Source organism: Cherax quadricarinatus, chromosome 71 (genome assembly GCF_038502225.1).
Source record: "Cherax quadricarinatus isolate ZL_2023a chromosome 71, ASM3850222v1, whole genome shotgun sequence".
In the NCBI taxonomy this organism is placed as follows: domain Eukaryota; kingdom Metazoa; phylum Arthropoda; class Malacostraca; order Decapoda; family Parastacidae; genus Cherax; species Cherax quadricarinatus.
In genome coordinates, this window is record NC_091362.1 from 16,430,970 (window position 1) to 16,456,479 (window position 25,510).

General features: G+C 45.4%; 1 protein-coding gene across 7 annotated transcripts in view; it reads left to right on the top strand.

Annotated features, from left to right (window-relative positions):
* The window catches only part of LOC128700389 (uncharacterized), a 109,881-nt gene that overhangs the window by 69,334 nt on the left and 15,037 nt on the right, over positions 1-25,510 (top strand). For 2 of the 7 annotated variants that reach the window (XM_053793581.2, XM_070100064.1), the window contains exon 1: positions 17,355-17,843. The exons of 2 other annotated variants lie outside the window; for them this stretch is intronic. In XM_053793581.2, the coding sequence (XP_053649556.2) occupies positions 17,775-17,843 (69 nt within the window). In that variant the 5' untranslated portion in view covers positions 17,355-17,774. Of the gene's footprint in view, positions 1-8,721; positions 8,789-17,354; positions 17,844-25,510 lie in introns of those variants that run through there. 3 more of the 7 variants (XM_070100067.1, XM_070100066.1, XM_070100065.1) reach the window with 3 other exon arrangements.

Here is a 25,510-nt window from a genome sequence, read left to right on the forward strand (position 1 = left end):
GAACCCCTCCTTTAGAGTGCAGGTATTGTACTTCCCATTTCCAGAACTCAAGTCCGGCTATCTAAAAATAACCGGTTTCCCTGAATCCCTTCACTAAATATTACCCTGCTCACACTCCAACAGATCGTCAGGTCCCAAATACCGTTCGTCTCCAATCACTTCTATCTAACACGCTCACGCACGCTTGCTGGAAGTCCAAGCCCCTCGCCCACAAAACCTCCTTTACCCCCTCCCTCCAACCTTTTCGAGGACGACCCCTGCCCCGCCTTCCTCCCCTACAGATTTAAACGCTCTCCATGTCATTCTACTTTGATCCATTCTCTCTAAATGACCAAACCACCTCAACAATATATATATACCAAGTGGTGTATATCTCTTTTGGTGTGCTTTTCTTTGTACATATACATGTGCTTTTCTTTGTACATATACAGAGTGGTATGTAGCCCTTAGTGTGTGTATATGAACAGAAAAGCGAGTACCTCTCATACGTACATACACCCAGAGGTGTATATCTCTCAGTGTATGCACACTGATTGGTGTGCGTGTATCTTCCAGTTGCATATACACCAAGAGGTGTAAATCTCTGAGTGTATATACACCGATTGGTATATTCCTCTTGATATACTTACATCGAGTGGTGTATTATCTCCGCTTATACCCACTAGTGTACTTCTTTGCATATATACACCGAGTGGTGTATAGTTCTCGTATATATAAACAGTGTGTACCTCTGTGCATATACTCCAAGTTATATATATCTCAGTGTTTGTACAATGAGTAACATATACCTTTCAGTATATATACACCAACTGGTGTGCATTATTCAGTTTATACACAACCAGCGGCGTGTACCTCACACAAATACACTGGCAGGCTGTGTGACGATATCTGCGTCGTACGCTAACAAGCGCACCTCATGATATCTGATAAGGACAAAATCATCTTAACAGATGAATAAAAGTCTGGAGCAATAAGAGTCCAAGGTAGAAACGTCGTCAAAAGTTTTCTCTCTAATATGTGGGGTATCTGTTAAGAGGGCAACAGAATCAGAAAGAAGTGTCTGGTGGCTGCTATCATCAAGGGAAGTGACACCATCAAGCAGAATCAGGGATCTTTCAGCCTAGCAAAAGCCCCTTTGCAAATCTACTGCTTGGTGACCCTCCTGTACCTACACGACGCCATCTGTGACCCCTGACCTCCCGCTTCTCTATCTCTGCTGCATATGACGTGACCTCTCCTGCCCTCTCCACCTCACGAGGGTACATAGTTTAGTAGTTTTAGGCTTTTCTGTAGACGTGATATGGCTCACTCCAGATCGGAACGTCACAATAATAATAATAATAATAATAATAATAATAATAATAATAATAATAATAATAATTATAATAATATTTTATTTTGAGATGATACATGTTTATACAAAGGAATATAATTGTTAGGTTTACATGCCAAAAGCCTCTTTATATGCAGAACATTTCGGGCAAACTTAAATTAACTTAAGATTAATAAGGCAATAGATGAGTTACAATGAATACAAGAGAACTGAGTATTCTATTATGTCATGCTATATGGCTTTAATAAATCAAGTAGAGAAGACCTTAGGCGGCCACAATGGAGTGCTTAAATTTGAGATGAGTACAGATATTGAGAGTAACTATATTGATTATATTTAGATTATTATTATTATTATAATCAAAAAGAAGCGCTAAGCCACAAGGGCTATACAGCGCTGCAGGGTAGGGAAGGAAGCAAGGGAATTGGATGGCAGGAGGGAGGGGGGATGATCAGCAGGTTACAGAAAACAGCGGGGCAGGGGATAGTACGGGGGTAGAGGGTAGCAAGAGATACAAGTAGAAAGGGCTGAAAGTATCAGAATTTGTGAAGTAAGTCAGTCGTTGTCAAAAAGTCAATAAGAGAGTCCGGATGAAAGGTGGGTCCATCAGCGAGAAGGGAAGGTAAAGAGAGAGCAGCGGGGCGAAGACGACGACAGAGGTAAATTCTGCGTGCTCGTTGATAAAGTGGGCAGTCCAACAGAATGTGGCTGACTGATAATGGAGCTTGGCAATTCTCACAGAGAGGAGCAAGACGCCTCTCCATGAGATATCCATGAGTAAGACGAGTATGGCCAATGCGAAGACGGGAGAGAGTAGTCTCCCAACCTCGACACTGGTGATAAGAAGACGGCCAGTAACCTATACTCGGTTTAATAGACTGAAGTTTGTTGCCGAGCATAGTAGACCAACGTTGTTGCCAACGGGTGTGAAGGTGGGAAGATATTACAGCAAAATAGTCCGTACATGGAATACCTCTGTAAGAAACTGGTAGGTCATGTACTGCTGACCGCGCAGCAGTGTCTGCCTGTTCATTGCCATGTACGTCAACATGACCAGGGACCCAACAAAAAACAATATCTTTATGCTTAGTAAAGATGCGGCGTAGCCAAAGTTGGATACGGAGGACTAAGGGGTGAGGTGTATCAAATTTTTGTATAGCCTGTAAAGCACTAAGGGAGTCTGAGACAACCACAAATGATGACACAGGCATAGATGCAATACGGATAAGTGCTGTAAGGATGGCATATAATTCAGCAGTAAAAATACTAGCTGAAGATAGTAAATGCCCTTGTACGACGCTGTCCGGAAACACTGCTGCGAATCCTACGCCGTCAGAAGACTTAGAGCCATCTGTGTACACAGCAATGGCATGAGAATGAGAGTGAAAGTGGTCAAGAAAAAGAGAGCGGGAAGCGACCGTAGACAGTTGGGCTTTCGAGCAAGGGAGGGAGAAAGAACAGACTCGAACAGCTGGGACCTCCCAGGGGGGTAGGGAAAAGTGAGATGCTACATGTACATAGAAAGGTGGTAGTTGAAGAGAAGACAAGAGCGAATGAAGGCGAAGAGAGAAGGGACGGAGTAAGCAGGGGCGGCGAACAAATAAAGAATGTCTACTAATATCAGTGACCATTCTATAAATGGAAGGATTGCGGAGATCATGAGAGCGTACATAGTAGCGCAGGCAATGGGCATCACGGCGATCGGATAAGGATGGAACGTTCGCTTCTGCATAGAGGCTTTCGACAGGGGAAGAGCGAAAAGCACCAAGGCATAAACGTAATCCTTGGTGATGAATGGGGTTAAGGCTAGAGAGAGTAGCAGGAGATGCCGCTGAATAGATCTGGTCACCATAATCAAGTTTCGATAAAATAAGGGTGGAATGTAGGTGAAGGAGGGTTCGACGATCAGCTCCCCACGAAAGATGAGCAAGGGTTTTAAGAAGGTTCAGCCGGCTGTGACAAGTTGCCTTCAGAGAGGTAATGTGAGGTTTCCAGGATAACCTACGATCAAAGAGGAGGCCCAGAAACTTGACTGTATCACGTTCAGGGATACGTGAGCCATAGAGGTACAAAGGATGATCAGAGATGACAGAGCGTCTAGTGAAAGTGATTTGGTGGGTTTTAGTGCTGGAAAATTTAAACCCATGTGTGGTGGCCCAATTGGAAACACGGTCGACTGCATGCTGGAGAGAAACTGTAAGGAGGTGACAGTCAGCGCCTGCACAGGCAATAGCAAAGTCATCAACATAGAGTGATGACCAAATATTTGATGGAAGACTAGAGGCCAAATCATTAATAGCAAGGAGAAAAAGTGTTGTGCTCAGAACACATCCCTGGGGGACACCTTCAGCTTGGACAAAGTCCGGGGAGAGCACATTATTAACCCGAACACGGAAATGCCTGTCAGTTAAAAAGTTCTTAAGGAAGGATGGTAGATTGCCTCGAAGGCCTAAGGAGTGGGCTTGGGCTAAAATATTATACCTCCAAGTTGTGTCATATGCCTTCTCAAGGTCAAAAAATATGGCAATAACTGAGTGGTTATTCGCAAAGGCATTACGAACATACGTATCCAAGCGCAGTAAGGGGTCTATGGTAGAACGTCCCTTACGAAAGCCATATTGACGAGTGGAGAGACTGTTGTGTGTCTCTAAATACCACACTAAACGTCTATTTACTAGACGTTCCATTACTTTGCAAACTGCACTGGTAAGAGCAATGGGACGATAGTGGGAGGTTTCATGTCCCGTAGTGCCTGGTTTGCGGAAAGGGAGAACAATGGCGGATTTCCACAGCTGTGGAAGAACTCCTTGTGACCAAATAAGATTGTAAAGGTGTAATAGGACTGCAAGGGCTGACTGATGTAAATGTTGTAGCATACGAATATGAATGTCGTCGGGCCCAGCTGCCGATGATCGACAAGCTGAGAGTGTTGCCTCCAGTTCTTGAAGTGTAAAAGGCACATTATACTGTTCTTCTCTGAGAGAAGAAAAGTCCAAGGGTGCTAACTCTCTGGCAGACTTTGAGGAAAGAAATGAGGGGCATAGATGGAGTCCCTGAGAAATACGGACCAGATGATTGCCAATTTCATTGGCAACATCTAGTGGGTTTGCTATATCAACACCGGCAACCCGCAGAACAGGAGCCGGGTCAGGAGAATATTTACCACTCAGTTTTCGTACTTTTTTCCAGACTGCACTCATAGAGGAAGCAGAGGTGATGGTGGAGACATAATCTCGCCAGCAAGTGCGTTTAGCGTCACGGATGACACGGCGAGCGATCGCACGCTTCTGTTTAAAATCAAGGAGTCGCTCTGTGGTTCTATTGTACCGGTACCTGCCCCATGCAGCGCGTTTCAAACGTACTGCACGAGCACAAGCAGGAGACCACCAAGGCACGCATTTCTGAGAATGCCTGCCCGAAGTTTGGGGTATAGAATGAGAAGCTGCGGTGAAAACGGAGGACGAGAAGAGGTGTAAAAGCTCATCGATGGAGGACGAAGAAGGAACCTCTTTAAAAACAGTCAGGTGTGAGTAAAGGTTCCAATTTGCCCGATTAAATTGAAAGCGTGGGGTGCGAAGAGGTGGCGAATATGAAGGGGAAGTAAGAATGATTGGGAAATGATCACTGTCATGTAAGTCCGGGAGAACAGACCAAGTAAAGTCTAATGCGGCGGAGGAAGAGCAAACTGAGAGATCGATGCAAGAGAGAGTATGAGTCCGAGGATCAAAATGGGTGTGAGTACCTGTATTTAAAACATGGAGGGGGTGGGTGGCAAGAAAAGCCTCTAACTGAATTCCACGGGAATCACAGTGAGACCCTCCCCAGAGGAAATGGTGGGCATTAAAATCACCAAGTAACAGAATCGGTGGCGGTAATGACGAAACAAGGAAGGCAAAATCCGGAATAGATAATGCCCGAGAAGGAGAGAGATATAAAGAACAGAGCGTATACCACCTATGTAAGTGGATACGGGCTGCTGTGTAATGCAGCGAAGTATGAACAAATAGCTGATGGTACGGAATATCAGTGCGGAGAAGAAGGGCACTTTCATTAAAGGTCCCATCAGGAAAAGGATCTGAAGAATACAATAAATTATAGCCTGAGATGTGAGAAATAACAGCAGAGTGTAATTTTGGTTCCTGTAAGCAAACACCAACAGGGGCAAACTGGGAGAGTAACATCTGAAGCTCACCCCGATTACCCCTGAGGCCGCGTATATTCCACTGTAAAAAGGCCATGATTGGCAATGATAAAGATACTTGAAATCCGCAGGTAAGGGTTCCTACGGACTAGAAGGGTTAGAAAAGTCCACATGCGGAGGCAGTGGAAAATGTTCAAGCAGCGAAGGAACGGTGCGCTGTGAAGAAAGGAGTTGCGCAGATGGAGCAGAGGAGAGAGGAAGAGCGGAAGGTGGATCAGTGTCCATTGATGGTTTGGTCTCTGCAATATATTCAGAGATTGCTTCAAGTGTTTCGGAATTCAGAGATGTCGTATGGGAGACAATATTGGGAATGGTAGGGGGAGGATGAGTAAAGATTGGAACTGTATTGGACTGTACCAAGGTAGGGGGGGGCGAAAGGGTGGAGGGAACTGGAGAAGCGTGGCAGGGGACAGAAGAGACAGGAACCTGGGAGGTGGCAGAAGAGGTAGAAACTTGGGAGGGAACAGGGGAGGAAGGTACATTACGAGGAGGAGGGTGAACCTCTGCACTTGTAACTGAGCCAGTGAGAGGGGAAGAACTAGGGACAGAGACAGGGAGGGTAAAATGAGGAGGTGGAAGATGGGTAGGAGGTGTTACCGGACCTTTTTTTGACTTTTGAGAAGTAGAGGGACGATTGGGAAGAGGTGTCGTACGAGGTCTCGTCGATACTGAGGCTTGTAAGAGAGAACTCGAAGAAGCGAGATTAGACTGAGGCGTTGAAGTAGGGACGTCTGAGCCGAGGACAGCAAAAGGATTAGATACAGGAGTGATTATGGGAGAGGTAACCACAGAGGTGGGTGTAGAAGATGGGATACCAGAAGTGGGGGGACGTTTTGAAACACGGGAATAAGAAACACGTGGGAGTCTCCCTTGGAGGCGGAGATGAGAAACTGCCATGGCATAAGGGAGACCTTCTGTCTCTTTGAGGTAACGGATTTCCCGCTCGTTTAAATAGACCTGACAACGGCGAGAGTACGAAGGGTGAGCCTCATGACAGTTAAGGCAAGAGGGAGATCGATTGCAAGACGTATTAGAATGGTCATCGGCACCACAGACTGGGCATTCGGCGATAGATCTGCAATATTTCGCTGGATGGCCAAATCGCCAGCAATTTCTACACTGTTGTGGTGTAGGGATCACCTTTCGAACTTGTAACCGATGTCCTGCTATATAAACGGAGGATGGGAGTTCTCGGCTGTCAAAAGTTAAACGAGCCACATTGCTAGGGTATCGTCTCCGCCCACGGGCAGGAAGAACGTAAGTGTCTACCTTGAGGATTGGGAGATCTTGGAGTTCCAGCTGTTCTAGAATGTCGGTGCCACATGTCTGGAAATTTTGTTGAACTATGGTATGGGGCAGAATAACGGTACCACTACAAGAATTGAGGGAATGATGTTTTTCAAGGGTGACAGGAACAGTATCTATATGGGTAAGACGAGAGAGCTCACGAGCCTGGGTAGCATTCTGTACGGTAATGATGCGCGTACCGCTCTTAAGAGCATGAAAAGAAATATCTTTACCAACATGGCGTAGGAGTGCCTTGCCAATACTATGGTCAGAAAGATAGGCAGTAGAGGAAGTTGGTCGTAAAGTGAAGAATTTAGTCCACTGTTCAGTCTGAAACTGAGCGTGGAAAGGTAGTGAAGGACGTGTCGATCGTTTCTGAGAAGAACGAGAAGGTGAAGGTGGAGAAGTATCATCAGCAGGTAATTGTCGTTGACGTTTAGGCGTGGGACCAGAGTTGGTCCGACGTGGAACGGGTCGGCGATTTGAAAATTGCCGCACCGTAGAGGGAGAGGCCGGAAGCATAGTCAGAGGAGAGCGAAGGTCTGATAAATCGAAGGAGTCAGTCGAGGCCTCAGTACCTGAAGCGGGTGAGGAAACAGCACCGGCAATAGGTACAGAGGCATGAGGAATGTCTGAAGAGTGGTCCAAAGACGAGGCGGGGTCAGAACGGGGTGCGGTATCAAGAAGGGGCCCGGGGGTACCAGGTTCATGGACTAGGGCTGCCATGGTTAGGTTACTTCTTTCTTTTTGTTTTTAAGAAAAAAAAAGAAAGAAGAAAAGAAAATAAAAATAAAAAAAAAGAAAAAAAAAGGGGGGACCGGGGAGGGATAGTTCCTAGGAGGGATGAAAGGGCCAGAAATCTCCCTCCGCGCCCAAGAGGACTCGACACCGCTAGTAGCGCAGATGCAGCATGGAACCCGTGCCATACCCTACCCTTCATGCCAGTAAACCAGCAATCTGGGATAGCAACCTCACATCTGCCGAGCTACCTCGGTGGACAAAAGAGAGGGCGGCCGGATATCCGCCACAAAGCATACCTCCTTCAGCCACCACCCCCGGAATCCGAAAGGTGGCTTCCAGAGCTACACCCGTCGCCCAAAAGACACCCAAAGCTACTCCGGGATACCGGAGAGGGATCGGGACATCCCTAGGCAATCCAGATTCCACGGCAAACTACGCCACCGCCAAGAAACCTCAACGGAATGGGATGGACCCCGGTGTCCTTTCTCCTACCTAGGAACTAGCGCGCCTGTGGGAGAAATCCCAAAGGACAAAAAGAGGAAGGGCAAAAGGGAGGAGTGGGGAGGAGGAGGAGGAAAGGAAAAAGGGGAGGATGGGGAGGATGGGATAGGGGAGGGGAGATTGGGGGGTAATTAGGTTCGGTCTGAGGAAGAAGACCGATAGGTCTAATTCCTCAGACCAAGAGCCTCTTCACCACGCCAAGGAGCCCCCCTTGAAGAGGGATTATATTTAGAGAGTTTTACCTATGTTCGTGATATTGAGCAAATGCATGTATCGTTTTTACATATGTATGCATTTATGATGGGTTAGTCTGACTCTCTTGTGTTATCTTAGGAAATCTACACATATGCTGCTGTGTGATAACTTATGTAACTAGTATATTTGTGTATATACCTGAATAAACTTATTTACTTACTATATGATGACTCACAGCTGGAGCTTTTGGTTATCTGACCGAGGCCTTCCGCTGGCTTACTGGCCCACTCTAAAAATTATGGTTATGACTATAACAATTTTTTATATTTATCTGTTTGTGGCCACGTGGGTCGAGAAATTAAAGAGAAGAAATAGTGAAAACGAATTTACTACAGAAAACGTAGTGTTAGCCTGACATCAGGGGGGTTGACGTGTGCAGACTGCTTCAGTTACCTCTGTGTCAGTGTGGCGGTGGGTGTTAGTGTTGTGTGCTGCTGCTTCCTTCTACTCTGTTGCGTCACGCCACACTGGTGAGTACTCACAATGCTCTGGGAAGGAGGGAAAATATGCAGAAGGCTGCATGAGTGAGCAGGGCTTCCGGGCTCTTTAACACTACTGAAGGCCCAGCTCTTGGTAGCAGCCTCTGCTTACTCGTTGAGGGTTCAGGGGATCGAACCCCGGTGTGGAAATGTTGGGTATATTCGTCTAGGAGTATGTATGTACCTGGGCGTAAGTCAGACAGTTAGATGACAGTGGCTTTTTAATATTATAATCAAGGGGGAAGCGCTAAACCCGGAGGATTATACAGCGCCTGGGGTGGGGGGGGAATGTGGAAGGCATTCAGGCTTAATTCGGGGAACTGGAGCACAGATCTAATTCCCTAAATCAAGAGCCCCTCACCAACATCAAGGAACCTTCCTTGAGGGGGCTTTTTAATAAATTATCATGGATTACTGACCCTCCCCCCTCAAGGAAGGTTCCTTGATGTTGGTTAGGGGCTCTTGATTTAAGGAATTGGATCTGTGATCCAGGTCCCCGAATTAAGCCTGAATGCCTTCCACATAATCCCCCAGGCGCTGTATAATCCTCCGGGTTTAGCGCTTCCCCCTTGATTTTAATAATACTGACCCTCCGTGTCTCGCCTCACACTGAGTGTCCGTGGTTCGATCCCCAGCATGGTCGGAAACATTGGAAATGTTTCCTTACACCTGCTGTCCCTGTTCACCTAGCAGTAAGTAGGTGTTAGTCATCTTACACCTGCCATCCCTGTTCACCTAGCACTAAGTAGGTACCTCAGTGTTAGTCGACTGGTGTGGGTCTCATCCTGGAGGACAAGGTTGAAGGACCACAATGGAAATAAGACAGACAGTTGTGATGAATTTTTTGAAAAAACCGACAAGTTGAAGATTGAGACACTTATGCAGCATATGGGAATCTTTATTCAGGAAACGTTTCGCCACACAGTGGCTTCATCAGTCCAATACAAAGAGGAAGGCGTAAGGAGAGGAGGAGTATGAGGTAATCAGTCCCTCAGCCTGGAGTCGATGTGTTCAGTCCATCAATCTTGTAGATTACGCCTTCCTCTTTGTATTGGACTGATGAAGCCACTGTGGCGAAACGTTTCCTGAATAAAGATTCCCATATGCTGCATAAGTGTCTCAATCTTCAAGACAGACAGTCCTCGATGACGCACTGACTTTCTTTCGTTATCCTGGCAGGCTAACCCTTGGGTAAAAATCCGAAAAAAAAAAAAGATCTGCCTGAAATGCCGCGCGTGCTAGTTAGTACCTTTCTCCTGTGCCTAATGTAAACTACATTACCTGTATAATGCAGAAAAGAAATAAGTATATTTGTATCTTAATAATCAGAACAGTCTTCACGGCCTGCTGTCTTCCTGTTCCAGCGTCTCAGTATGGTGGTTCACAGGGCGTGTAGATGCAAATTTGTCAATTTCCTGACATAGTTGGTAAACTTAGAATTGTAAAGTAAAAGGACACAAGTATCGGCTTGACAAAGCTCCTGGAGAGCGAAACGTTGCCACAATAAAATGTCACATTAGTTGCACTTGTGTCCTTTTACTTTACATATTGTCAGTAATTCTACCAACATTATTACAAACTTGGAATTGTTGGATTCTGTGCGATAGCTGGAAAATGCATCTTCTGGTCAGTTTCAGACTTTAACACTGGTGTGTCTTTCCCACTGGAAGCTTCACATTGGTTATGGGTTATGTAAGTGCCAGGTTGCTATTTCTATTGAAGAAATTGAGACAAAGTTCCATGTGAAAACCTGTGAATGCCTCTGCTGATATTTAACTCCATTAGAAACTTATGAAGCACTTTATATAAATTAATTTTGCTTGCACTGAGGTACAGATTATTATTATAATAAAAAAGAAGCGCTAAGCCACAAGGGCTATACAGCGCTGCACTGAGGTACAGAGGGGTGGACTTACGAGAGGTACAGGGCCTAGCATGGGCCAGTAGGCCTGCTACAGTGCTCCTTCTTTATGTTTTTATGAGTCGCATAGTGACTGAAACGCATTTAGGTTACCTTGGGGTCCTTTTGTCCTCATTCCGGACCCACAGCAGCAGACGCAGGTGGGCACTGAATGACTGCTTGGTGAACAGTAACAACAGGTGTAAGGAGACTTATCCATACGTCTCGCTAAGCCCTGGTTTGAACCCGGAAGTTTTTGATTGTGAAGCAATGCTTTACCACTGAGCTGGTAAGCGATGTTATGGGAGGTGGTGAGGTTGGTATGGGAGGCGTTAGTGTGAGAGACATTATATGGGAGGTGGTTGGACGATTGGTGTTGGTGTAATAGGGTTGGTATGGGAGGTGTTGGTAGGCTAGTGGTGAATTTGAGTGATGTTAGAGTGATGATGAGCGGTGACCGTTATTGTAACAGTTGTGTGTCTCCCGCAGCAGCTGATGCCGTCATTGTGCGGCCGATCACGTTCTCTGGAGCCAAAACTTGCACCTGGTTAACCCCTACACTCGCATTACACTTACTGATGTGAGCTTAAATGAGGTGGACGTACTGCTTCTTAATACATACAATTCGGGCACACAACACCATTGTATCGATGCTACGAGCCTGTCCTCTGAACGTGTACAGTATAGATACTCAATCTATTGTAGCGATACTACAAGTCTATTCACCTTATTCGACCCAGATTATAAATTAACCTTGCTGTGGAGGAGTATATTTTGATTGTTAATCGGAGGGTTAGTAACCCAAGATAATGTGATCCTTTATTGACTACGTTTCGCCCACAGTGGGCTTTATCAAGTCACAAAACAGATATGTAACTTGATAAAGCCCACTGTGTGGGTAAAACCTAGCCAATAAAGGATCACATTATACTAATTGTGTCTGTTTTTCCATCTCGTCAGTATTTGATACCTTTATCTCCAGCCGTATACCCACTGGCTGCTAGGTGAATCTGGGCAACAGGTGTGAGTAAACATGCCTAACGTCCCCACTCTTCCGAGGTTCGAACTTGAGTCCTTTAGATGTAAGCCCACGGAATTACCATGAGCAATCTGCAGATCTGTGAAATCTGATGCATTGTGCGATTTCCATAAAATCAGTTAAGGCCCAGCGTATGACCCCAAACCAGATGGCGACAATTGGCCCAAACGGTAGTATTTCTAGAACCAAGACTGTATAAATAAATCGAACTACAGTTGTATTTTAGTTTTCTTGGTTTATTAGGATATATATAAAACGCCATCATCTGTTATCATTATTTTCCTACAATGAATTTTATAATTTTTCGCAACATTAGTAACAAGATGAAAAATGAATCCAGTATAACTGCATAGAAATAAACTGTAGATAGATCGATCTTTATACTGAATCAAAATGAATTATTACTTGTGGTCAAGACTTGTAGGTGAGGATGACACACTATCTTAATAACACACCGAGTGTGTTACTGTGATATTCTTGAAGTGTGAGAGTAACAAAGTAAGTTGAGAGCAGCCATCCATCCATCCACACAGGTACGTACTACCCTCAAATCTATTAAATGTTTTGTACTCTCGCAGGACTGTTGACCTTTCTATCACAAATTGTTCATGTTCAGTATTCACTTATCTCTATTTTTCTGCTTTCAAAGAGTTCTTAGTCTTGTAATATTATCGTTATCCCTGTACTGTTGAAAATGTGTGTGTGTGTGTGTGTGTGTGTGTGTGTGTGTGTGTGTGTGTGTGTGTGTGTGTGTGTGTGTGTGTGTGTGTGTGTGTGTTTGGAGCAGTAGCAGGCTTGTGTAAGGTTTTGTGTATAACTGTAAAAATATGTAATCACCTCCAGCCATCAATTAGTATTCTTCCCTCCTGCTCGGTGCTCACTGTAAAGAATTATCTATCTCGAGTCTAGACAGCAGGTGCTACTAGTACCGACAGTCTGATTGTTCAGGCCATCAGTCAGGTCTCTTCTGGGATCTGGCATCGGGAAGAGGGGAAGATGACCTCCGGAATCGACTACAGATAGGTAGATCACCTTAAGTCCAGGTCACAGTATCTTCCCTCCTATAAGATACAAAGGCCCGTCACCATAAGTCCAAGTCACAGTATGGACAATTTCAGTGTTGATGTTAAATTCTTGTGGTTGTTACCTACTTTTTTTTATTAACACATCGGCCGTTTCCCACCAAGGCAGGGTGGCCCGAAAAAAGACAAATTTTCATCATCATTCACTCCATCACTGTCTTGCCAGAGGCGTGCTGATACTACAGTTATAAAACTGCAACATAAACCCCTCCTTCAAAGTGCCGGTACTGTGTTTCCCATCTTCAGGAATCAAATCCGACCTGCCGGTTTCCCTGAATCTCTTCATAAATGTTACCTTGATTACACTCCAACAGCACGTCAAGTCCTAAAAGCCATTTGTCTCCATTTGCTCCTACCTAATACGCTCACGCACGCTTCCTGGAAGTCCAAGCCCCTCGCACACAAAACCTTAAAACCCCTCCCTCCAACCTTTCCTAGGCCGACCCCTACCCTGCATATTTTAGCCGCCTACTCTTCTGTAAGTCGTCCAGTTGTCTTTGTCATCCATAGGCGTTCCAATTATCTTTCTGGGTCAAAGGCCATCCAGGTCTGCTCTTCCATTTCTGCTTGTCCTTACACCTTTCATTTATGTTTGCCCATAAGCCTTCTAGTTTTGCTCACTCCTCAACCTAGGTAGTTCACTAACTACTCATTTAATTCCACAAGGTTAGTGCATTTTAAATTATAATATCTCAGTAATAAGTAATACTCATACGAGATTACTGGAGGAAATATCATAATACTTGATTGGGAAATTATAATAATATATTATACAGCTTTAGAAATATGGGAAATTCAGATATCCTGAGCAGTAAGGTTCTCGTTCTTCAGTTACTTGTGGCCCTCATAAATAATAGCGCCTTTCCTCCCACTTAACACATAAAACCCTAGTAGACTCGTAGGATAAGGGACTACCGCAAAAATCTTTCTTTTCTCAAGTTGAGAACAGAAATCAATCTTACTTTACTCTCCGGTCTATTTCCAGAGGTTTCCTTCCTCCTAGCTTCTGAAGTCCATCACTCGATGAGCTTGAAACTGGGGTTACCCTCACGGCAGCTTTTATTCATTCCTAGAGTTTCCCACAAGTTATTTTACCAGTTACAAGGCATGACTTCTACAATATACAGAGTTCATATAGGCTAACTCCTATTTTCCATGAAACCTTCACCAGTTTGGGAATATCTCTCGTAAACCATAAACCATATCTCGTAAACCATAAACCATATCACCAGCTGTTTGTTAGAGGCCTACCCTCACCCCAGGGAACTTCATTTTCAGGGGATCCGGCACTGACTTTAGGTATCTGTCCAGCTCTCTCTTGAAGGCAGCCAGGGGTTTATTGGCAATTCCCCTAATGCTTGATGAACATAAGAACATAAGAACGAAGGAACACTGCAGAAGGCCTACTGGCCCACGCGAGGCAGGTCCAAGTCTCCTACCGGCTTAAGCCAATTTTCTCTCACTGTCACAAGTTATCATTATTTACACCTGGGAAATCCTGGAGGGACTGGTTCCAAACCTGCACACCGAAATCACTCCGTATGAACACAAGAGACTTGGTACATTGTTTAGAATATATATGGTATATACATAATATATATACCATATTATGTAATAAAATATACCTATTGGTAAAAAAAGAAAGAAAAGATGGGGTAGTTACCTGGAGGTTACCTGGAGGTTATTCCGGGGATCAACGCCCCCGCGGCCCGGTCCATGACAAGGCCTCCCGATGGATCAGGGCCTGATCAACTAGGCTGTTACTGCTGGCCGCACGCAGTCCAACGTACGAGCCACAGCCCGGCTGATCCGGCACTGACTTTAGGTATCTGTCCAGCTCTCTCTTGAAGGCAGCCAGGGGTTTATTGGCAATTCCCCTAATGCTTGATGGGAGGCTGTTAAACAGTTTTGGGCCCCGGACACTTATGGTGTTTTCCCTTAGTGTACCAATGGCGCCCCTACTTTTTATTGGGGGCATTTTGCATCGCCTGCCCAGTCTTTTACTTTCGTAGGGAGTGATTTCTGTGTGCAGATTTCGGACCATTCCTTCCAAGATTTTCCAAGTGTAGATTATGATATATCTCTCCCTCCTGCGTTCCAACGAGTACAAGTCAAGTGCTTCCAAGCGTTCCCAGTAGTTAAGGTGCTTGACAGAACTTACACGTGCAGTAAAGGATCTCTGTACACTCTCTAGATCTGCGATTTCACCTGCTTTGAATGGAGATGTTAATGTACAGGAGTATTCCAGCCTAGAGAGAACAAGTGATTTGAAAAGGATCATCATGGGCTTGGCATCTCTCGTTTTGAAAGTTCTCATTATCCATCCTATCATTTTCTTTGCACGTGCGATCGTGGCACTGTTGTGATCCTTGAAAGTGAGATCCTCAGACATTACTACTCCCAGGTCCCTTACATTAGTTTTCCGCTCTATTGTATGGCCGGAGTCAGTAGTATACTCTGTTCTAGTTATTATCTCCTCCAGTTTTCCATAACGGAGTAGTTGGAATTTGTCCTCATTGAACATCATATTGTTTACCGTTGCCCATTGGAAAACTTTGTTTATATCTTCTTGGAGATTAACCGCGTCCTCAGCAGATGACAGCCTCATGCAGATCCTAGTATCATCCGCATAGGATGATACGGTGCTGTGGTGTATATCTCTGTTTATGTCTGATATGAGGATAAGGAATAAGATGGGGGCGAGTCCTGTGCCTTGTGGAACAGAGCTCTTCACTATGGCAGCCTCCGATTTAACTCTGTTGACCATTATTTGTGTTCGATTTGTAGGGGACGTGGAATATTCAAACGGCTTCAGGAAGAAATCCAAATATTCTTCCTTGAAGTCTTTTTATCCACTTCTCCGAGACGTGTATATCTCCCAGTGTATATACGCTGAAAGTTTACTTTAATCCCTAATGTCAAGTATTAAGGTATTTTTGACTGGTGGAGAGCAGGTTACATGCAGCCTAAATAACTCAGTTGTACACAAATAACCCTCATGTAGGAGAGAGAATATTCACCTGTCTACGCTGTAAGTTACAAGGTCACTATCTACCGAGGCATCCATCATTTCAAGGTGATAGAAACCTTGACAATAGATATCGACTGTCATTTTAACCTTTGTGTGTTAGAAGTGATCATAAATATGTCCTAGTGTTTGCTCACGTGTCTTTAAAACATCATTCCAGGAGCACAGATCCAACTCCCTAGATCAAGAGCCCCTCACCAGCATCAAGGAACCTCCATTGAGGGGTTGGACTGAAGAAGTCACTCGTGGCGAAACGTTTCCTGTAATAAATGTCCTGAACTGTACATGTCTTTTTCCACATCTCGTCGGTATCACCAAATCATTTTTCTTTCTTCGTCTACCTATTATATTAAGCTGATTTTCTTAATCTTTCGTGTGAATTATTCAGCTTAATTTATTTCTCTTGTACCTCTTTATTGCAACTGATTTTCGCGCGTTCAGTTACTTAGTTATTTTATTTATTATGGTTACAATCATGATTGATTTCTAGTGTATGGAACAGCTAAGATGTTAATAAAATATTACAGGGACCCCAATGGAATTAAGCGACTGATTTTCTTGGGTTATGCTGGTTAATTTACACGTGTTACTTAGTAAGACCGTTGTAATCACTTAAAACGTAAGAACATAAGAAAGAAAAAACACTGCGGAAGGCTTACTGGCCCATGCAAGGCAAGTCCAACTCACACCCACCCATACCCACTCATGTGTTCATCAAAACCTGTGCAGTTGTACCTAAATAGACTTATTTATCCCTCATGCGTGAGAGGGATTACCAACATACTCCTGGCTGTCTTCAAGAGGGAACTGACAAATTCCTCAAGTCAGTTCCTGATCAGCCAGCTTGTTTTGCACATGTCGGATTGTGGGCGGCGGGTGCCGACAACCTGGTCGACTACCCCAGCAACCAGCAGACTTGGTCTGGGACCGAGCCTCTGGGGCGGTGACTTCAAGTTACTGCAAATAACGTAATGTTAACCATCACTACATTGACAAACTATAACATTTAATCTAAGTGAAGTTTAACAAGGGCATTTTACTACCGTTACTAAGTTCATAACATAAATACTCGTGATCTATTGACTTTCTTTTCGTAAATATATACTGTGGTTACCTAGCTTCAGTTGTATGTTAATTGGTTCTCCAATATTTTAATGATTCTACAGCCTGGTTGTAGTACTGATATGGTGATCACTGTGGTAAGGTGAGCTATTGAATGAATGATGGTGAATGTGTTTCCTTTGGGTTACCCTGTCTTGGTGGGAAAAACTGGTGCAAAACCATTTTTTTTAGAGAGAGAGAGAGAGAGTGACATTTTAAATTTCTACACTATCTACTTAAAGCAAATCCTTGTTATAAGCATGAAGTGGTGACAGTATGAAGATTTAAACATTGGAGTGTGGGTTAGGGCTATCATCGGAGGGATAGGAGGAGGTGGGTGAGTGGTAGTATGTGGGCACCAGAGGTATGGGGTATAGGGTTTGGTGTATGGGGAAGCTCCAACAGCGCAGTGATGTGTTGTAGACCGTACACCACTTGCCTGCTGGTTGAGGGTGTGGCAGTGTGCGCGCGCCTCAGTAAACAAACAGCTCTTGAGGGGATGTTCCTCTGTTTAGCCTAACTCCAGTTAATTAGTTTGATAGCTCTACATGTCCATGTCTGTCTTCAAGATTTGTGTTCTCTCGCTGTGATCTGTCTAACCCTCCATATACGCCTTTCTCCATCCTCGCTTAGCTTTTGATCCTGCTACCACCTCTTTCCACTCTCTTTACCTCCTCTCTCCTACCCCTCCCTGACCCTCACCCCCTGTCAACCCTTACCCCAACGTGTGGTCCGATCTCACTCGTGAGGTCAACACCGTCAGGACACCACCAGGAAGGTACGCCCTTACACTCTACCTCGAAACGTGTCCCTTACAGTATACCCCTATGTGCTACGATACCAAATTACGATGTTCTGCGGTCACCACACAACACTGTACATTGCATCTACACGTGGTGATTATTATTAGAGATTTATATTAGAAATACAGATTTGCCTTGGAGGTGCTGGCCCAAGGACTGCCAGCCAGTGTTCACTAGCTGTATAGCAAGTTATACCACAAGATTATATTTCAGTGACTTGTGAGTCGTGGCCGTGACTGCTTGTGTTTATTGATGTGCGTCATGAAGTGTAGTTGTAATATCAAAATGCTGGTGGTTTTTTGAAGGAAATAATCACTAATTCTAGGAAGAAGTAAAAGGCATCATTAATTTAAAACTTGCACTATTTTAAAGAATATAATGGTATAAATAGTAAACCTTTTAAGGTGAAGCATGTTATTTATTTTATCTTTAGCCCGAAATGCACATGCATGCCAGTGGCTTTCTTTTGTGTTTAATAGTATTTATTACATGTAAATACATTTTTTTTTATAATGCACAAAGAAATTAAACTTTGTTTGAAAAATGGAAGCCTAGTCCGTCGTGCACTATAGACGCCTAGTCCGTCATGCACAACATAAGTGAACCGGCCAGCTGTTTTTACTCAGATTGGCATAACTCGTGTGGTTTTATAACTGTTTTAATATAGCATTATTGTGGAGCTATTTGTAACATTCAGTGAAGACTGAGTACATTGTTCTTGAGGAAGATGGAGAGTCATCTGATAAGATAATTCAGTAACTAAACTCCCGGTAGGCCTAAACACGCACGGCCTGTCTTCACGGGTGGAGAGGTAGGTGGGGGGGAGTTGCTTTGGTGCCGGTGAAGGGCTGTTTATAAATGGACACGGAGCAACACCCTTCCCGTAGATCAGACTCGGTTGCTTCAGATTTCCCAGGTTCAGTGCTTTATACTTGTAATGAATTACACTTGTGCAACACTTGGGTATCTTCATTGTGGAAACGTTTCGCCAACTAGTGGCTTCTGCAGTCCAGTATAGAGAAGAATGGTTGAAGATCAGGGGTAATTTGAGGCAATCACCCCCTCAACCTGGAGTCTGTGTTTAGTCTATCAATCTTCAAAAAGAGTCCAACATATGCCGCACTCTGCACAATTCCTTTCACGTGCAATCTGTATACAGGGTGCGGGGTTATAAGATAAGATTTCGTTCGGATTTTTAACCCCGGAGGGTTAGCCACCCAGGATAACCCAAGAAAGTCAGTGCGTCATCGAGGACTGTCTAACTTATTTCCATTGGGGTCCTTAATCTTGTCCCCCAGGATGCGACCCACACCAGTCGACTAACACCCAGGTACCTATTTGCTGCTAGGTGAACAGGACAACAGGTGTAAGGAAACGTGTCGAAATGTTTCCACTCGCCGGGAATAGAACCCGGGCCCTCCGTGTGTAAAGCGGGAGCTTTAGCCACCAGGCCACCTATGCAACATTGGTATAACTTTCTTCGATCACGCAGTGACCGAAATGCGTCCAGCTCTTCTTTAATTTATTCATTATCTATGTAATTTATGAACAAGGGGCTCCACCTCAACACCCCCACCCCAGTGAACTTTACCTGTGACTGGCTTTCATTCTGATTTCTGAATATCAAAATGGTATACAATACAGACAGGTTGGTAGGTAAGACACATAGGCAACAGTTAGGCAACTTTATTCCGAAACGTTTCGCCTACACATTAGGCTTCTTCAGTCGAGTACAGAAAGTAGGCAGGAACAGTCGAGATGTGAAGACGATGTAATCAGTCCATCACCCTTGAAGTTGTAGATTTGAGGTTGTCAGTCCCTCAGCCTGGAGAAGTTCAGTTCCATAGTCTGGAACTATCTGAAGATCAAGCGACAGTGCGGAGACTTAAATACTGTCGGAAGGAGAGGTGCAGAGTAGTAGTAGTGAGAATGCAGCCACTGAGAGGTCATGTCCCTCTCAGATCAAATAATTCTCACTTAAAAAAGTTGTCCAAGGTGTTTTCTGTACCAAGATGCCATTGTGTTGCAGTGTCTGAGAGGGACATGACCTCTCAGTGGCTGCATTCTCACTACTACTCTGCACCTCTCCTTCCGACAGTATTTAAGTTACCGCACTGTCGCTTGATCTTCAGATAGTTCCTGACTATGGAACTGAACTTCTCCAGGCTGAGGGACTGACAACCTCAAATTCTACGACTTCAAGGGTGATGGACTGATTACATCATCTTCACATCTCTACTTTTCCTGCCTACTTTCTGTACTCGACTGAAGAAGCCTACTGTGTAGGCGAAACGTTTCGGAATAAAGTTGCCTAACTGTTGCGTGTGTGTCTTACCTACCATTCTGATTTCTCCACATATATTAAAATTGTTGCCTATCATCAACCATGCCTCACGGATTGGTGTGAAATTTAACTCCAATAGTGTGCGCAGGATTTTTTTTTTCTCCCTCTCTCCTGTGACTCTGAAGTTGTGTATATTAGCCTCTCCCTATAATGATTCACAGTATGTAGTAGAATCTCTAAATTACCTGCAGTAAACGTGGAGGTGTTCAGGGGGTCAACGCCCCCTTGGCCTGGTCTGTGACCCCTGGTTGTCTTCAAGAGGGAGCTGGACAGATACCTAAAGACGGTGCCGGATCAGCTGGGCTGATTCGTACGTTGGATTGCATGCGGCCAGCAGTAACAGCCTCGTTGATCAGGCCCTGATTCACCGGGAGGCCTGGTCGTGGACCGGGTCGCGGGGGCGTTGATCCCCGGAATGCCCTCCAGCTAGACTCCAGGTAGGTAGGTAGGTAGGCCTCGCGGTGGATCAGGACAAGATTAACCAGGCTGTTGCTGCCTGAAGTGATTAATAAAGTTGTTTATTACGTATCCTTGAAGGGACACATTTAAATGGTGGCCTCAATTAGTTTTTTCCAACTCGTCACTATTCTTTCACAATTCTAGAACCCCTTCGTCGCATATAAATTTTGAACACTTGTACAGTAATAAGTACCTGATTCTAGGAACAACTGGCAGGTGTCCTTTGACTAAGTTATTGACCCCCATTCCCAGCATCCTGGAATAACTGGGATAGCCTCCAAAACCCTAAGTGGCTGAGCTTCAAACGTTCAAACTGATGGATACTAATTCGACAATGGCCGAGTGAAATTCAGGTGGGTAGGTGCAGATCTGACCATTTTCTTTGTAAAATTGTCAGCATTTGAATCCCTTTTAATCACTGTCAAAGTCTTCCTCTTCTCAGTGGCTTCAATATTTAATGACTGATGCATCTTACGGTCCCAGGACAATACCCAGTCAGTTTTGTTTGTGTGGGGAAAATTTGTTTGGGTAATAGTTTTTCAACTTGGAATCTTTGAGAGTTTCATAAAACTGGACTATCTTTAAAAAATTTAAAAAAATTTCATACAGGGTTGTAGAAAAATTTTGTGTACGAATGGTATATAATACCGACAAGATGAGAGTAAGACGCATGTGCAACATCTGGGTATCTTTATTGTAGACGTTTCGCCATCCAGTGGCTTTATCAATACAAATTCCAGGACATAACTTGAAGACAGTAGAACTATGTACAGAAGATGAGGTCTTACTCTCATAGAAAAATTTTAAAACTGATAAAACTACCAAAATTAATAACTAAAAAAATACTGCTTATGTTTATAATCATAGTTTTTAAATTTCCCGAGTTGAGTGAACTCCTGATTGCTGCACTCTTGATGCCAGAGCTCATCTGTCACCTGCAGTTCCTCATACCATCTAATATTTTTTACACCAAAAAATGGTTGACTATGACCGTAATTTTTAAAGGGGTGGACCGGTAAGCCAGCGGAAGGCCTCGGTCAGATGACCAAAAACTCCAACGGCGGGTCATCATCTAAGACCCGCGTCAGGAAACACTTAAACACCTAACCTAACCTCTAATATTTTCGTTTATAACTTCAGAACACTTGTTCCAATGGACTTCAAATTTCAAAATCTGGTCAGCTATTACTAGATGAAGGTTCGTAGAGCAGTAGACACGTGCACATGCTCACTGGTTTTATACCATTCCCAAAATTGATTTGACCGAGATTATTTTAAAGATTCGTTTTTGCTTGGCATCACAGCACTCGGGTATTAAAAAAAATTCGTATCGAGGTATTCAAGAATCCTTAATATCCACGAGTATTAAAGAATTCTAGTGGGGAGAGGGGTCGTGAGAAAGATGTGGAAAGGAGCGCTAGGCATATGGAAAGAATGGGTGGGGGGAGCATAGAGGATTTTTTCTTTAGACAATTTAATAACTGCATTCTGCTGCCCTGCCCATCAAGGGAGGTTCCTTGACGCTGGTGAGGGGCTCTTGATCTAGGGAATTGGATCTGTGCTCCAGTTCCCTGAATTGAGCCTGAATACCTTCCATACCCCCCACATGCGCTGTATAATCCTACAGGTTTAGCGTTCCCCCATGATTATAATTATAATGGGCTCCCTTGCTCTATACAATTATATATTGCGAACACAACCTAGCTGCGTTTCCCTGGCATATTCTGTTACACAGGATAGGTTTCATGCATCAGGTGATGGTCTCTCACCCTGAGTGAGCTGGGAGAGTAAAGTAATAAGGAAATTATGCATATCACCATGGGTTTATTATCTACTGCAGCTTCAAGGTTTTCTTAGAGCAGAGCTGAAATTTTGTATGACTTGCTATCATTCAGAAGGGTTCCCTCCTCTCTTGCAGGGAAAATGTAATTTTAAGTTTCTCATTTTCCACTAGAATTAATCTGTTATTGTGCAGTGGGAGGCGAGGAAGAGGGAGGCAGTGGAGAGGGGAAAAAATCAGGAGCAGTGGTGGAAAGGCAAAAGGGAAAGGATGGAAAAGGAGATAGTATACGTAGTGGATTAGAGAGGGACAATGTAACGCTAACTTAGTAAATAGGATCATGAACAATGGTAAGTGTTCAGGGGCCTGTGTTAAAATAACTTTAGCGTTGCTGTAAAATTCTCAAAAAAGGCGTCTGGCTGGAACAGTGTTTGTACCACCTGCATTATTAATTGCTTTTAACATACGAAAGGAACTGTTGCTTCCTAGAAATACTTAAATTGTGTTGTCTCACAGTATAACTCTTCCTCACGACCAGGATACTGCAGCCATGGACGACCTAGGTAATATTGCAAGACATGATGCCGGTCCAGCTGTTCCCGGTGATGCTGCAGGTCCATCGGAGGCTGTCTTAGACGTCCCGGGTCCATCAGCGGCTGTCTTAGACGTCCCGGGTCCATCAGCGGCTGTCTTAGACGTCCCGGGTCCATCGCCGGTAGTCTTAGACGCACCGGGTCCACCAGCCGCTGTCTTAGATGTCCCAGGTCCACCAGCCGCTGTCTTTGATGTCCCGGGTCAGTCAGCGGCTGTCGAAGGCGTCCCGGGTCGGTCAGCGGCTGTCGAAGGCGTCCCGGGTCAGTCAGTGGCTGTCGAAGGCGTCCTGGGTCAATCAGCGGCTGTCGGAGATGCAACAGGCTCAGAAAGTACTGAGCTCCTATCCAAAGACAGCGCAAAACCTGTGGCTTCTCCTTTGAAAGAAATTTTCCCCAAGTCACTTGAGGTTTCTTCGTCCCAAAGTGACAGAGAGACTTTACTTAAAAGTGCTCAGAGTTTGGGTTTTCCTCAAGAGAAGGAAAAATTAAGCCAGCGATTTCCTTCAGGCAAAGGGAGTCAGGAATTTTTATTAACTGGGATTTCAAAAAACGACAGTAGTGATCCGAATTATGGGGAAAAATTGTCACCTTTGGGAAGTTGCGTGGAACTATCCACAACCCAAGTTTGTCAAAGTCTTTCTGTAAGTAGTGATAAATATTTCTCCCAGTCCAGAAATAACATTGAGTTGGTATCCATTGTTCATCAGAAATTTAGCAATAATGAAACTAAGGAAACTGGAATCAATCGGTGCATTTCTGCGTTAAACGACCTGTATTCATGTCAGGATGACCAGGGTGCCAAAGCAGGCAAGGATGATGACCAGGGTGCCATGGCAAGCAAGGATGATGACCAGGGTGCCACAGCAGGCAAAGATGACGACCAGGGTGCCACGGTAGCAGACAAGGATGACCAGGGTTCCACGGTAGCAAGAAACTATGACTACCAGGGTGCCACGGTAGCAGACAAGGATGACCATGGTACCACGGTAGCAGACAAGGATGACCATGGTGCCACGGTAGCAGACAAGGATGACCATGGTGCCACGGTAGCAGACAAGGATGACCATGGTGCCACGGTAGCAGACAAGGATGACCATGGTGCCACGGTAGCAGACAAGGATGACCTGGGTGCCACGGTAGCAGACAAGGATGACCTGGGTGCCACGGTAGCAGACAAGGATGACCTGGGTGCCACGGTAGCAGACAAGGATGACCAGGGTGCCACAGCAGCAGACAAGGATGACGACCAAGGTGTCATGGCAGCAGACAAGGATGGCGACCAGGGTGTCATGGCAGCAGACAAGGATGACGACCAAGGTGTCATGGCAGCAGACAAGGATGGCGACCAGGGTGCCACAGTAGCAGATAACTATGACGACCAGGGTGCCACGTTAGCAGAAAAGGATGACGACCAGGGTGCCACGGCAGCAGGCAAGGATGACCAGGGTGCCATTACAGCAGACAATGACGACCAGGGTGCCACTGTAGCAGACAAGGATGACGACCAGGGTGCCACAGTAGCAGATAACTATGACGACCAGGGTGCCACGGTAGCAGAAAAGGATGACCAGGGTGCCACGGCAGCAGGCAAGGATGACGACCAGGGTGCCATTACAGCAGCCAATGACGACCAGGGTGCCACTTTAGCAGACAAGGATGACGACCAGGGTGCCACTGTAGCAGACAAGGATGACCAGGGTGCCACTGTAGCAGACAAGGATGACCAGGGTGCCACTGTAGCAGACAAGGATGACGACCAGGGTGCCACTGTAGCAGACAAGGATGGCGACCAGGGTGCCACTGTAGCAGACAAGGATGACGACCATGGTGCCACTTTAGCAGACAAGGATGACCAGGGTGCCACTTTAGCAGACAAGGATGACCAGGGTGCCACGGTAGCAGATGACGACCAGGGTGCCACCGTAGCAGACAAGGATGACGACCAGGGTGCCACGATAGACAAGGATGACCAGGGTGCCACGGTAGCAGACAAGGATGACCAGGGTGCCACGGTAGCAGACAAGGATGACCAGGGTGCCACGGTAGTAGACAAGGATGACGACCAGGGTGCCACAGCAGATAACTGTGACCAGGGTGCCACGGTAGCAGACAAGGATGATGACCAGGGTGCCACGTTAGCAGACGATGACCAGGGTGCCACGGTAGCAGACGAGGATGACCAGGGTGCCACGGTAGCATTCAAGGAATACGACCAGGGTGCCACGGTAGCAGGCAAGGAATACGACCAGGGTGCCTCGGTAGCAGACAAGGATGACCAGGGTGCCACGGTAGCAGACAATGACGACCAGGGTGCCACGGTAGCAGACAATGACCAGGGTGCCACGGTAGCAGGCAAGGACGACCAGGGTGCCACGGTAGCAGGCAAGGATGACGACCAGGGTGCCACGGTAGCAGGCAAGGATGACGACCAGGGTGCCACGGTAGCAGGCAAGGAAGACGACCAGGGTGCCACGGTAGCAGGCAAGGATGACGACCAGGGTGCCACGGTAGCAGGCAAGGATGACGACCAGGTTGCCACGGTAGCAGGCAAGGATGACGACCAGATTGCCACGGTAGCAGGCAA